General features: G+C 43.8%; 1 protein-coding gene across 1 annotated transcript; it reads right to left on the bottom strand.

Moving 5' to 3' along the window:
* Nucleotides 1-1,941: 1,941 nt before the first annotated feature.
* LOC103630838 (uncharacterized) lies at nt 1,942-14,750 on the bottom strand. The gene is made up of 4 exons (XM_020547086.3): nt 14,438-14,750; nt 13,546-14,338; nt 12,695-13,452; nt 1,942-3,072 (listed from the first exon to the last, which is right to left on the bottom strand). The coding sequence occupies exons 2-4, from the start codon at nt 14,260-14,262 to the stop codon at nt 3,069-3,071; spliced, it is 1,479 nt and encodes a 492-aa protein (XP_020402675.2). The 5' UTR covers nt 14,263-14,338; nt 14,438-14,750; the 3' UTR covers nt 1,942-3,068.
* Nucleotides 14,751-15,713: the final 963 nt, after the last annotated feature.

The following is a 15,713-nucleotide window of genomic DNA, read 5'->3' as shown; positions in this document are numbered from 1 at the left end:
AGATACTTAAACATCCGATACGACATAGACTAAACTTTAATGTCTCTAGAACCAAACATAGACTTTATTTGTGCATAAACTTTATAGGAATCGATATAGTCGGTGACGGAGGTGACGATGGTGGGACGGGCGGGCTCGAGCCTCCTACCGCTCTGGAGGCCATAGAGTCTCACTAAATTCCCTTCTTAAATTTAAAACTTATATAATATAATGAAGTAGGGACACTATAATAATGACGGTTTCATTCAGTTCCTCCTAAAAAAATTTCTGGCTCAGCCCCTAAGTATAGTTTTATTAAAAAAATACAAGAATAAAAAAAAAGAAATCACAATTCTAAATACTAACTAGATGACTCAGATAGTGTCGCCACAAATTAAAATACCATATCATTTAAAGTGGTTAGGTCACTAAAAACAAATTGCACTCCAATAGTAAAATTTAAATTATGCATTTTAGGAAGTAAATTACATTATTAGAAAAAAAAAATATCGAGAATGATGTACAAAACAATGATACGGCACTAGTGTGGAGTGTAATTCATGTTATGCTCTATATTTTTTTTATAAAAAATGTAAAATATATTGCTGTTGGAACTATTTTTATAAGTTGAACACTATATTTTAATATATGATACTGATTTAAGATATTGTTGGTGATCCTCTAAGTTGACCATAACACAACTCATACATTTGCGCAGATTGTGATTAGGCCCGTATCTGGGCAAAATAAAGTTACTAACTCGTTTCAGATGTTTTTTTTTTCTTGGACCGGTTTAAAACCTCCCGGGATAGATTGATTCGAGAAGACCAAAGTGTGTGCGCTGCGGCCCTAGGGAAGAAGCATGCGGTTTCGTAGAAAGGCGAATGCACGCGAAAAGAAAGCAGATGATGATGGTGCTTGGCTTGGCTTGGCTTCCAAGACGAAGCAGAAGGAGGGAGGAACCCTGCAGGCAAAGAAAGGCACGCACGAACAGCAGCCGCAGCGGATTCTATTCTACGACACACACACGAGCAAGAAACGTATTTTCCAGAACTAGCAGCAGTTTGTGCGTGCCATTGCGTACCTTGGACTTGGACAGTTCCCTGGCTTAGTCCGGCCGACGCCGCCGCGTGGTCGTCGCCGGTGGCGCCGACGCCGACTAGCCGCCGCCTCTTCTCCGCCGCAACGACGGCGACGCAGAGCCCCAGCCCCAGCAGAGCCGCGATCAAGACTGCAATCATCAAGAGAGCCTAGCAGCTGAGCTGAGCTCTGGGTGTGCCTTTTAACCCCACTCCACGTCTCCACTTTCGCGCGCGCGTGTAAGCGAAGAAGTTAAGGGTTGCTGTACAAGTGGACAGTACCCTAGCTAGTACCCTACAAACAAATTAAAGTGTGGACGACGGTCACGTACGCGTGCGGCGGGCCGACAGATCCCTCTAGTCTCACCCCGAGCCTGCACTGCACTGCACTGCACGTTGGGTTCCGTTTCTCGGACGCCGGCCGGGCGTCCCGTCTTTCTTTCTCTGCTGTCCGCTGCGTTGTTCGGTTCGGCCCGCCGACGGGAGCTCGGACCTTGCACCGGCCGGCGTATAGCCCGACGCGCGACACTCATCATCATGGCACAGCAGGGCAAATGAACGTTCGCCAATGCCAGCCTGACAGCGCAAGCATCCAGTCAGTGTGCTACCCGCATCAAGGACCAGCTAGGTTACACTTACACACGCACACCAGAGATTAGAGTCCACGCAACAACACTGAATGCATGCGTTTGTTTTCCATGCATCCAATTCAAAGTTGGGGCAATTCAGAAAACAGCATCCATCACACGCCCCATTCAGAAAACAGCACCAAAAAACCGGGTATTCACAAAATAGAACTGGTTTTGCCTAGGGAATTTAGAAAACAACACTACGTTTAACTCCAGTACTTTCTTCACACACAAATGTACCAAATTGCCCTTGCTGCATTTATATAGAGATCTATGTTCCAGAATACCAAAGGTTCAGATAGGCACAATACACATATTGTTACTGCAGCCATAAACATTCAGATGAGCTGAGCCCTTACAACAAAAACTAAAGGGTCTTTCAGATCAAAGAAGCATCGACATGCTTAACAAAAGGAAAGGTAAGCTGCATCTCAACCATGTTAGTTGTTGAGGCATCTCAAAAGAACTACTAACTGCATGGATCACAAAATATCACACAAATTCCATGCTGATGATGTAGTACTACGGCATCATTTTTTTTCCCAACTGAAGATGCAACCCCTTCTTCCTGAGATAGAACAAAGAGGCGCTTGACTGGGTTAGTGGCAGTAGATGGTCCTGCAGCATACTCTTGGTCTCTCTTTAACAAAGAAATCCTTCTTCGGACAATACTTCTTGGAGAAATATTATCAACGGGTAGTATATTTGGCCTAGCCGCCATATTCTTTGGTTTAGAAGGTGCCTTCCTGCATAAAAAATTGTCAGATGCAGTACATTAGAAAAATGGGCACAACTGATTTTCCTACTTGCCTTTTTTTTTGGAACACCACAGTTGGGATCATGCTGTCCAACTTCGTCGCATGTTTTGCATTTGTCCAGTTTCCTTGCACCTGGTTCATGGCTTGCCTTAAATCTGTTCTTTCGTTTTCTTCCTGGCCCAATTTTCAATTTGGGTGGCAGTAACTTGAAACCCAAGTTTAATTTAGGCCATTGAGACTTGTCGGTTATTGTTGGAATTGTACCACTATATGCAATCTTGAACCTCTCCACTGAGTAATATTCATGGACAAATGAGTCCAAATCAACATTTCTCTCCGTTTGTAGGAAAGCCAGAGCATGACGACAAGGCTTTCCAGTCACTTCCCATGCTCTACAGCTGCAAGTGTGTTCATGCAAGTCCACAACATGACGCCAAGGTGTCATGTCCTGGTAACTGCCAAAAATCTCAGCCTTGTGTCTATTTTTGCAGACTGACATTTGCCCCAAAGCTCTAGTCTTAGCTTTAAGTTGACTCATAATAGCAGGAAGAATATTGCCAGAGAGCTTATCTGCAATCTTTCTCCTCTTTTCCCATAATTCCATTGTCATTTGCCTCAATCTGTCAACTAAATCAACAATGGGCAAGTCTTTTATGTTCTTAATCCATGAATTAAAACATTCAGCTAGATTATTATTCACATAATCACATTTTGTTTCGGTAGAGAACATAGATGAAAGGGAATTAGGCTTACACCTAGTACCTAAATAATTTTGGTGGTTGAATTGCCCAACACAAATCTTTGAACTAACTAGTTTGCCCAAGTGTATAGATTATACAGGTGTAAAAGGTTCACACTCAGCCAATAAAAAGACCAAGTTTTGGATTCAACAAAGGAGCAATGAGGCAACCGAGGGCACCTCTGGCTGGAGGCACCGGACTGTCCGGTGCGCCCAGAGGACACCAACTCAAACTCTTCGCCCTCGGGAATTCTCGGAAGCCGGCGCGCTATAATTCACCGGACTGTCCGGTGTGCACCGGACATGTCCGGTGCTCCAAGGAAGCGCGGTCTCCAGAACTCGCCAGCCTCGGGTTCGCGCGGCAGCCGCTCCGCTAAAATTCACCGGACTGTCCGGTGTGCACCGGACTGTCCGGTGTACCAGCGGAGCAACGGCTCTTTTCGGCGCCAACGGCTCCCTGCGGTGCATTTAATGCGCGCACAGCGCGCGCAGACGTCAGACATGCCCATACCGGTGCACCGGACATCAAACAGTACATGTCCGGTGTGCACCGGACACCCAGGAGGGCCCACAAGTCAGAAGCTCCAACGGTCAGAATCCAACGGCAGTGATGACGTGGCAGGGGCACCGGACTGTCCGGTGTGCACCGGACTGTCCGGTGCGCCATCGAACAGACAGCCTTCCAACGGCCACTTTTGGTGGTTGGGGCTATAAATACCCCAACCACCCCACCATTCATGGCATCCAAGTCTTCCACTTCTCAACCTCTTACAAGAGCTAGGCATTCAATTCTAGACACATTCAAAGAGATCAAATCCTCTCCAATTCCACACAAACCCTAAGTGACTAGTGAGAGTGATTTGCCGTGTTCATTTGAGCTCTTGCGCTTGGATCGCTTTCTTTCTTTCTCACTTGCTCTTGTGACCAACACTCAATTGTAATCAAGGCAAGAGGCACCAATTGTGTGGTGGCCCTTGCGGGGAAGTTTTGCTCCCGGCTTTTGATTTAAGAAGAGAAAGCTCACTCGGTCCGAGGGACCGTTTGAGAGAGGGAAGGGTTGAAAGAGACCCGGCCTTTGTGGCCTCCTCAACGGGGAGTAGGTTTGCAAGAACCGAACCTCGGTAAAACAAATCTCCGTGTCTCACTTGATTATTCGTTTGGGATTTGTTTTGCGCCATTTCTCGGACTCGTTTATATTTCTAACGCTAACCCGGCTTGTAGTTGTGTTTATATTTGTAAATTTCAGTTTCGCCCTATTCACCCCCCCTCTAGGCGACTATCAATTGGTATCGGAGCCCGGTGCTTCATTAGAGCCTAACCGCTCGAAGTGATGTCGGGAGATCACGCCAAGAAGGAGATGGAGACCGGCGAAAAGCCCACTACAAGTTACGGGAGCACTTCATCGGAAGAGTCCCACACCAAGAGGAAGGAGAAGAAGAAGGACTCCTCCAAACGGAAGGAGAAAAAGTCTTCCTCTTCTCACCACAAAGAGAAGAAGGAAAAATCTTCTTCCCACAAGCCGCATCGGAAAGGCGACAAGCACAAGAGGATGAGGAAGGTGGTCTACTACGAGACCGACACTTCATCAACATCGACCTCCGACTCCGATGCGCCCTCCGTCACTTCTAAGCGCCAAGAGCGCAAGAAGTATAGTAAGATCCCCCTACGCTACCCTCGCATTTCCAAACATACACCTTTACTTTCCGTCCCATTAGGCAAACCACCAACTTTTGATGGTGAAGATTACGCTAGGTGGAGCGATTTAATGCGATTTCATCTAATCTCGCTCCACAAAAGCATATGGGATGTTGTTGAGTTTGGTGCGCAGGTACCATCCGTAGGGGATGAGAACTATGATGAGGATGAGGTGGCCCAAATCGAGCACTTCAACTCACAAGCCACAACAATACTCCTCGCCTCACTAAGTAAAGAGGAATATAACAAAGTACAAGGGTTGAAGAACGCCAAGGAGGTTTGGGATGTACTCAAAACCGCGCACGAGGGAGACGAGCTCACCAAGATCACCAAGCGGGAAACAATCGAGGGGGAGCTCGGTCGGTTCCGGCTTCACAAAGGGGAGGAGCCACAACACATGTACAACCGGCTCAAGACTTTGGTGAACCAAGTGCGCAACCTCGGGAGCAAGAAGTGGGACGATCACGAAGTGGTAAATGTTATTTTAAGATCTCTCATTTTTCTTAATCCCACTCAAGTTCAATTGATTCGTGGTAATCCTAGATATACTAAAATGACCCCGAGGAAGTTATCGGGCATTTTGTAAGTTTTGAGTGCATGATAGAAGGCTCGAGGAAAATCAACGAGCTTGGCGACTCATCCGAAGCCCAACCCGTTGCATTCAAGGCAACGGAGGAGAAGAAGGAGGAGTCTACACCAAGTCGACAACCAATAGACGCCTCCAAGCTTGACAATGAGGAGATGGCGCTCGTCATCAAGAGCTTCCGCCAAATCCTCAAACAAAGGAGGGGGAAAGACTACAAGTCCCGCTCCAAGAAGGTTTGCTACAAATGTGGTAAGCCCGGTCATTTTATTGCTAAATGTCCTATATCTAGTGACAGTGACCGAGGCGACGACAAGAAGGGGAGAAGAAAGGAGAAGAAAAGGTACTACAAGAAGAAGGGCGGCGATGCCCATGTTTGTCGGGAATGGGATTCCGACGAGAGCTCAAGCGACTCCTCCGACGACGAGGACGCCGCCAACATCGCCGTCACCAAGGGACTCCTCTTCCCCAACGTCGGCCACAAGTGTCTCATGGCAAAGGACGACAAAAAGAAGGTTAAATCTAAATCCTCCACTAAATATGAATCCTCTAGTGATGACAATGCTAGTGATGAGGAAGATAATTTGCGTTCCCTTTTTGCCAACCTTAACATAGCTCAAAAAGAAAAATTGAATGAATTGGTTAGTGCTATTCATGAAAAGGATGACCTTTTGGATTCCCAAGAGGATTGTCTAATTAAAGAAAACAAAAAACATGTTAAGGTTAAAAAGGCTTATGCTCTTGAAATTGAGAAATGTGAAAAATTATCTAGTGAGCTAAGCACTTGTCGTGAGATGATTGACAACCTTAGAAATGAAAATGCTATTTTAAATGCTAAGGTTGATTCACATGTTTGTAATGTTTCAATTCCCAATCTTAGAGATGATAATGTTGACTCGCTTGCTAAGATTGATGAATTGAATGTATCTCTTGCTAGCCTTAGATTAGAGAATGAAAATTTAATTACTAAGGCTAAAGATTTTGATGTTTGCAAAGTTACAATTGCCGATCTTAGAGATAAGAATGATATACTTCGTGCTAAGATTGTTGAACTTAATTCAAGCAAACCATCTACATCTACCATTGAACATGTCACTATTTGTACTAGATGTAGAAATGTTGATATTGATGCTATTCATGATCACATGATTTTAATTAAGCAACAAAATGATCATATAGCTAAACTAGATGCTAAAATTGCCGAGCACAACTTAGAAAATGAGAAATTTAAATTTGCTCGTAGCATGCTTTATAATGGGAGACGCCCTGGCATCAAGGATGGCATTGGCTTCCAAAGGGGAGACAATGTCAAACTTAATGCCCCTCCAAAGAACTTATCTAACTTTGTTAAGGGCAAGGCTCCCATGCCTCAGGATAACGAGGGTTACATTTTATACCCTGCCGGTTATCCCAAGGACAAAATTAGGAAAATTCATTCTAGGAAGTCTCACTCTGGCCCTAATCATGCTTTTATGTATAAGGGTGAGACATCTAGTTCTAGGCAACCAACCCGTGCCAAGTTGCCTAAGAAGAAAATTCCTAATGCATCAAATGAACATAACATTTCATTTAAGACTTTTGATGCATCATATGTTTTGACTAACAAATCCGGCAAGGTCGTTGCCAAGTTTGTTGGGGGCAAACACAAGGGCTCCAAGACTTGTGTTTGGGTACCCAAAGTTCTTGTTTCTAATGCCAAAGGACCCAAAACAGTTTGGGTACCTAAAGTCAAGAACTAAATTTGTTTTGTAGGTTTATGCATCCGGGGGCTCAAGTTGGATACTCGACAGCGGGTGCACAAACCACATGACAGGGGAGAAAAGGATGTTCTCCTCATATGAGAAAAACCAAGACCCCCAACGAGCTATCACATTCGGGGATGGAAATCAAGGTTTGGTCAAAGGACTTGGTAAAATTGCTATATCTCCTGACCATTCTATTTCCAATGTTTTTCTTGTTGATTCTTTAGATTACAACTTGCTTTCTGTTTCCCAATTATGTCAAATGGGCTACAACTGTCTTTTTACTGATGTAGGTGTCACTGTCTTTAGAAGAAGTGATGATTCAATAGCATTTAAGGGTGTGTTAGAGGGTCAGCTATACTTAGTAGATTTTGATAAAGCTGAACTTGACACATGCTTAATTGCTAAGACTAACATGGGTTGGCTCTGGCACCGCCGACTAGCCCATGTTGGGATGAAGAATCTTCATAAGCTTCTGAAGGGAGAGCACATTTTAGGATTAACAAATGTTCATTTTGAGAAAGACAGGATTTGTAGCGCATGCCAAGCAGGAAAGCAAGTTGGCTCTCATCATCCGCATAAGAACATAATGACGACCGACAGGCCACTAGAGCTACTCCACATGGATCTATTCGGCCCGATTGCTTACATAAGCATCGGCGGGAGTAAGTATTGTCTTGTAATAGTGGATGATTATTCTCGCTTCACTTGGGTATTCTTTTTACAGGAAAAATCTCAAACCCAAGAGACCTTAAAGGGATTCTTGAGACGGGCTCAAAATGAGTTCGGCTTAAGGATCAAGAAGATAAGAAGCGACAACGGGACGGAGTTCAAGAACTCACAAATAGAAGGCTTCCTTGAGGAGGAGGGCATCAAGCATGAGTTCTCCTCTCCCTACACGCCACAACAAAATGGTGTAGTGGAGAGAAAGAATCGAACTCTATTGGACATGGCAAGAACCATGCTTGATGAGTTCAAGACACCGGACCGGTTTTGGGCCGAAGCGGTCAACACCGCCTGCTACGCCATCAACCGGTTATATCTTCACCGAATCCTCAAGAAGACATCATATGAACTCCTAACCGGTAAAAAGCCCAACATTTCATACTTTAGAGTTTTTGGTAGCAAATGCTTTATTCTTGTTAAAAGAGGTAGAAAATCTAAATTTGCTCCTAAAACTATAGAAGGCTTTTTACTTGGTTATGACTCAAACACAAGGGCATATAGGGTCTTTAACAAGTCCACTGGACTAGTTGAAGTCTCATGTGACGTTGTGTTTGACGAAACTAACGGCTCTCAAGTAGAGCAAGTTGATCTTGATGAGATAGGTAATGAAGAGGCTCCATGCATAGCGCTAAGGAACATGTCCATTGGGGATGTGTGTCCTAAGGAATCCGAAGAGCCTCCAAGTGCACAAGATCAACCATCCTCCTCCATGCAAGCATCTCCACCAACTCAAAATGAGGATGAAGCTCAAGTTGATGAAGGGCAAAATCAAGAAGATGAGCCACCTCAAGATGATGGCAATGATCAAGGGGGAGATGCAATTGATCAAGAAAAAAAGGACGAGGAAGAACCAAGGCCGCCACACCCAAGAGTCCATCAAGCAATACAAAGAGATCACCCCGTCGACACCATCCTCGGCGACATTCATAAGGGGGTAACTACTAGATCTCGTGTTGCTCATTTTTGTGAACATTACTCTTTTGTTTCCTCTATTGAGCCACACAGGGTAGAGGAAGCACTTCAAGATTCGGATTGGGTGGTGGCGATGCAAGAGGAGCTCAACAACTTCACTAGGAATGAGGTATGGCATTTAGTTCCACGTCCTAACCAAAATGTTGTAGGAACCAAATGGGTCTTCCGCAACAAACAAGACGAGCATGGTGTGGTGACAAGGAACAAAGCTCGACTCGTGGCCAAAGGGTATTCACAAGTCGAAGGTTTGGATTTCGGTGAAACCTATGCACCCGTAGCTAGGCTTGAGTCAATTCGCATATTATTGGCCTATGCTACTTACCATGGCTTTAAGCTCTATCAAATGGACGTGAAAAGTGCCTTCCTCAATGGACCGATCAAGGAAGAGGTCTATGTTGAGCAACCTCCCGGCTTTGAAGACAGTGAGTATCCTAATCATGTCTATAGGCTCTCTAAGGCGCTTTATGGGCTCAAGCAAGCCCCAGGAGCATGGTATGAATGCCTAAGAGATTTCCTTATTTCTAATGGCTTCAAAGTCGGCAAGGCCGATCCTACACTCTTTACTAAAACTCTTGAAAATGACTTGTTTGTATGCCAAATCTATGTTGATGATATTATATTTGGGTCTACTAACGAGTCTACATGTGAAGAGTTTAGTAGGATCATGACACAGAAATTCGAGATGTCGATGATGGGGGAGTTGAAGTATTTTCTAGGATTCCAAGTCAAGCAACTCCAAGAGGGCACCTTCATTAGCCAAACGAAGTACACTCAAGACATTCTAACCAAGTTTGGAATGAAGGATGCCAAGCCCGTCAAGACACCCATGGGAACCAATGGGCATCTCGACCTCGACACGGGAGGTAAGTCCGTGGATCAAAAGGTATACCGGTCGATGATTGGTTCATTGCTTTATTTATGTGCATCTCGACCGGACATTATGCTTTCCGTTTGCATGTGTGCAAGATTCCAATCCGACCCTAAGGAATCCCACCTTACGGCCGTAAAACGAATCTTGAGATATTTGGCTTACACACCTAAGTTTGGGCTTTGGTACCCTCGGGGATCCACGTTTGATCTGATTGGTTACTCGGATGCCGACTGGGCGGGGTGCAAAATTAATAGGAAGAGCACATCGGGGACTTGCCAGTTCTTGGGAAGATCCTTGGTGTCTTGGGCTTCAAAGAAGCAAAATTCGGTCGCTCTTTCCACCGCCGAAGCCGAGTACATTGCCGCAGGCCATTGTTGCGCGCAATTGCTTTGGATGAGGCAAACCCTGCGGGACTACGGTTACAAATTAACCAAAGTTCCTTTGCTATGTGATAATGAGAGTGCAATCAAAATGGCCGACAACCCCGTCGAGCATAGTCGCACTAAGCACATAGCCATTCGGTATCATTTTCTTAGGGATCACCAACAAAAGGGAGATATCGAGATTTCTTACATTAACACTAAAGATCAATTAGCCGATATCTTTACCAAGCCTCTTGATGAACAATCTTTTACCAGACTTAGGCATGAGCTCAATATTCTTGATTCTAGAAATTTCTTTTGCTAGCTTGCACACATAGCTCATATGAATACCTTTGATCATATCTCTTTTCTATGCTATGACTAATGTGTCTTCAAGTCTATTTCAAACCAAGTCATAGGTATATTGAAAGGAAATTGGAGTCTTCGGCGAAGACAAAGGCTTCCACTCCGTAACTCATACTTCGCCATCACTCCAAGCATCTCTCTATTCTTTGGGGAGAAATGAGAATTCAAAGCAAAAGGACTTCGTCTTTGGTATAATCTTAACTCATTTACTTATGACCAAAGGGGAAGATAGTACCAAAGGGCTCTAATGATTCCGTTTTTGGCGATTCATGCCAAAAAGGGGGAGAAAGGAGCCCAAAGCAAAAGGACCGCACCACCACCAAATTCAAAAACTTAGTGCTTTCCAAAAGTATTTATCATTTGGTATCCTATTGTGTTCAAAAGGGGGAGAAAGTAGTATTTCAAAAATGGTATATCAAAACCCTCTTGAACACTAAGAGGTGGATCTCTTTTAGGGGAGTTTCGTTTAGTCAAAGGAAAAGCATTTGAAACAGGGGGAGAAAATTTCAAATCTTGAAAATGCTTTGCAAACTCCTATTCATTTACCTTTGACTATTTGCAAAGATCTTTGAAATGGATTTACAAAAGGATTTGCAAAAACAAAAACATGTGGTGCAAACGTGGTCCAAAATACTAAATAAGAAAGAAACGTTCCATGCATATCTTGTAAGTAGTTATATTGGCTCAATTTTCAAGCAACCTTTACACTTACATTATGCAAACTAGTTCAATTATGCACATATCTGTTTGCTTTGGTTTGTGTTGGCATCAATCACCAAAAAGGGGGAGATTGAAAGGGAATTAGGCTTACACCTAGTACCTAAATAATTTTGGTGGTTGAATTGCCCAACACAAATCTTTGAACTAACTAGTTTGCCCAAGTGTATAGATTATACAGGTGTAAAAGGTTCACACTCAGCCAATAAAAAGACCAAGTTTTGGATTCAACAAAGGAGCAATGAGGCAACCGAGGGCACCTCTGGCTGGAGGCACCGGACTGTCCAGTGTGCACCGGACAGTGTCCGGTGCGCCCAGAGGACACCAACTCAAACTCTTCGCCCTCGGGAATTCTCGGAAGCCGGCGCGCTATAATTCACCGGACTGTCCGGTGTGCACCGGACATGTCCGGTGCTCCAAGGAAGCGCGGTCTCCAGAACTCGCCAGCCTCGGGTTCGCGCGGCAGCCGCTCCGCTAAAATTCACCGGACTGTCCGGTGTGCACCGGACTGTCCGGTGTACCAGCGGAGCAACGGCTCTTTTCGGCGCCAACGGCTCCCTGCGGTGCATTTAATGCGCGCACAGCGCGCGCAGACGTCAGACATGCCCATACCGGTGCACCGGACATCAAACAGTACATGTCCGGTGTGCACCGGACACCCAGGAGGGCCCACAAGTCAGAAGCTCCAACGGTCAGAATCCAACGGCAGTGATGACGTGGCAGGGGCACCGGACTGTCCGGTGTGCACCGGACTGTCCGGTGCGCCATCGAACAGACAGCCTTCCAACGGCCACTTTTGGTGGTTGGGGCTATAAATACCCCAACCACCCCACCATTCATGGCATCCAAGTCTTCCACTTCTCAACCTCTTACAAGAGCTAGGCATTCAATTCTAGACACATTCAAAGAGATCAAATCCTCTCCAATTCCACACAAACCCTAAGTGACTAGTGAGAGTGATTTGCCGTGTTCATTTGAGCTCTTGCGCTTGGATCGCTTTCTTTCTTTCTCACTTGCTCTTGTGACCAACACTCAATTGTAATCAAGGCAAGAGGCACCAATTGTGTGGTGGCCCTTGCGGGGAAGTTTTGCTCCCGGCTTTTGATTTAAGAAGAGAAAGCTCACTCGGTCCGAGGGACCGTTTGAGAGAGGGAAGGGTTGAAAGAGACCCGGCCTTTGTGGCCTCCTCAACGGGGAGTAGGTTTGCAAGAACCGAACCTCGGTAAAACAAATCTCCGTGTCTCACTTGATTATTCGTTTGGGATTTGTTTTGCGCCATTTCTCGGACTCGTTTATATTTCTAACGCTAACCCGGCTTGTAGTTGTGTTTATATTTGTAAATTTCAGTTTCGCCCTATTCACCCCCCCTCTAGGCGACTATCAATAGACCTGCTCCATAAGTGGTTGTGATGCTCGTTCAAGTAATCTACAACATCTGGAGCAGCATTCATAACTTGACTAAAATGGAAATCAAACCTGTCACGTCTGTATGCCCTAGCAGCCGGCCACATGTTCTTGTCAAAAACTTCACCACGATACTTCTTCCTGAAATTTGTCCAGAGATGCCTCATGCACTCCCTGTGCTCAATGCTAGGAAATACCATCTTGACTGCACCATCTAGGCCCTTGCATGCATCTGAAGATATTGCTAGTCCTGGTGGTTGCCCTATTACCTTTTTGAGCTGCCACATGAACCAAGTCCAGTTATCTTTAGATTCTGAGCCAATGATACCCCATGCAATAGGGTACATCCAATTATGCCCATCCAATGCACAGGCAGCTACTAATTGCCCATTGTACCTCCGAGTTAAGGCTGTTGAGTCAATACCAAGGTAAGGCCTACACCCATTTTTGAAGCCATCTATACATGGTTGCAAAGCAACAAACAACTTGTCAAACTGAACCTCATCTCCATTGTGAATGGTGTCAATCTCCATAATGGATCTTGGAGATTTTGAAAGAAGTTCAGCTCTAAAATTAAACAAGGATTGAAAACTGTCATCCCAGCTCCCATAAATCTTATCTAGAGCTTTTTGCCTACCTGCCCATGCAGTCCCATAGGTAACCTCAACACTATAAAGTTCACTGAGTTTATTTTGCAAATCCTTTGCTCCAAGGTTTGGATTCTTCCTTAACCATGCAATAGCCTTCTCAGCAATCCATTTTTTAGATGCCATTGAGCTTACTAATTTACTACTAGAAATACAATCATGACTACAAGGTATCATTGAAATCTGCAAAAAGAAAACACAATCGTTTTTTACGATAAAGAAAACAAGATCTAAAAAATAGAAGAAGAAAAAAAACAAAGAAGATATGAGTAATACCACAACAGTTGGCTGACGCTGTAGTTTACGAGCCACGATTCTCCAACCACACCCCTCTGCTTTGCATTCAGCTCGATACCTTGTCTTATTAGTCACCACATTGTGTACCTCAAACTCTTTCTTGATTGCGTGTTGTCTCAAAGCCATCCTAAAATCATGCATTGTAGGAAAAGATTCACCAACCTCAATTTTGGGATTTTCCTTGTCAACCACTATGCTAGCTTCACAATCTGCATCATCATCAACTAAAATTTGCGCCTCACAGATCTCAGCCTCAGTAACCTGTTCCACCTGAGGAGCTTCCTGAGCGCCATCCCTAAATCCCAAGGCAGCATAAAATTGCTCATCACCAACAAAAATATCAGCATCATACATCATAGTAGGATCGACATCCCCCACATATTGACTTGCATTTTTGGTGCATGGCAATTTCCCCAACAATTTCTCCTCCACTGATATGCTCCTTACATAACCTGGTTTCAGTTCAAATTGTACAACCAATGTCAGCACTTTACTTGTCCAATACATCTGAAATGCGTTGTCAAGATCAGTGTTTGTGATAATCTGTTGTAGATACTTATTTTCTCGATCCCAAAACCAGCATATCGGCTCTTGACAACTCCCCCAAATTGTTCTGCTTGCAAGATCATCCATTAAATGTTTGACTAAGTAGCCACCCACAACATTCACGGACAAAACATGGTTTTTATCCTCCATCTCAACCTTACTGCCATCTTCAAGAATAGCCGTATAGGCTGGAATCGTAGCGCGCAGGCTGAACACATGCTCTTTCCTATGTACCAATCAAGGAAAATTAACAAAAATTAGACCTATCACTCTACGGATGAACTACAAAATCAGACTCACGTTGGGATTAGGATATGGAACTCACTCTACGAATGCGCTGTAATTTCCATCAAGCTATGACCTGTCGGCCATCTCATTGCCGTCCATTTTGCCGCCTCTCATGCCGTATGTGCCCTTCCACCCGCTGCAGATGGGATCATCCCCCATCTTGTTGAAGCTGTTCATGTCCATCGCCGCTCACTTCTGATCTTGTGTTTTGTGGTTGAAGTGCTAATCAGCCGCCGCCGCCAGCCATGTATCTAGGGTTATGTTGGCGCTTGGTGGCAGAAGAACGGAACAAGAAAGGCAAGGGGCACAGGAGAGACGAGGGGCCAACTCAGTCTTTTGGCTTTGGGGGTAAGGGAAAGAAAAAAAAATCGGAAGGGATAGGAAAGGACGATGCGTGCGGTTTTCTGACTGCTGCTAGTGCCTGAAGTGTTATTCCGTGAATACTTAGATTACCAGTGTTGTTTGCTGAATTAGCTCATAGACCGGTGCTATTTTATGGATTTCCCCATTCAAAGTTGTATCAATGCTAACCTAACCTACTGCTCACGAGAAAGCATGCAGAGCTATAGTGGTCCAGCCCAAGAATTGAAGCACGTAGAGATTGTCCCTAGCGATATTATTTACAGACTTATCATATATATATATATATATATATATATATATATATATATATATATATATATATATATATATATATATATATATATATATATATATATATATATATATATATATATATATATATATATATATATATATATATATATATATATATATATACACTTTAGCAAACGCAAACTTTAGCGATGTTAAGGGCTTGACTGGGTGATCTAGTATTCACCCAAATATACATGGGTTGAGGAAGATTAGAGTGTAAATTAAACTACAAATCTCCCTCGTCTCATATGTATTAAGTGAATACTGGAGTATCCAAACATAGTCTAAGAAGGTTCTAAATTTTAACACTTTACTTTTGTTTGGATGGCAGTGAACTTTAATGGGTCAGGGAATCACTTTTAGCAAAATTTATCACCAAAGAAAGAGCTCATGTATTACTGGGTGCTAAACTTTAACATTACCCTTTTAGTATCTTTGTTTGATTCTATATATGCTAAACTTTAGTAAAAAGTTGTCCTTAAGTTTAGCACTATAGAAACAAACACGGCCTAAAAGACTCTTTCTTTTTATTTCTTATTATTTTCTATACGTCAAAAAATTATATTTAGATTTTATTTTACTTCAGATTCTTGTATTGTGTATTTGTCACAATCTCATATATCTTTTGTTAAATTTTATTATCCAAATATCTTAAT

The sequence above is a fragment of the Zea mays genome, chromosome 1 (genome assembly GCF_902167145.1).
Source record: "Zea mays cultivar B73 chromosome 1, Zm-B73-REFERENCE-NAM-5.0, whole genome shotgun sequence".
NCBI lineage: Eukaryota > Viridiplantae > Streptophyta > Magnoliopsida > Poales > Poaceae > Zea > Zea mays.
Note: the sequence above shows the minus strand (reverse complement) of the source record. Positions and strands in the feature narration are given on the sequence as shown.

What these genes read in the sequence shown, in the direction of transcription:
- LOC103630838 (XM_020547086.3), bottom strand. Translation starts at nt 14,262, where the DNA reads ATGGAGGATAAAAACCATGTTTTGTCCGTGAATGTTGTGGGTGGCTAC. An exon ending in AGCGTCAGCCAACTGTTGTG is followed by an intron (nt 13,453 to 13,545) that starts GTATTACTCATA and finishes TTCTTTTTGCAG; the next exon opens with ATTTCAATGATACCTTGTAG.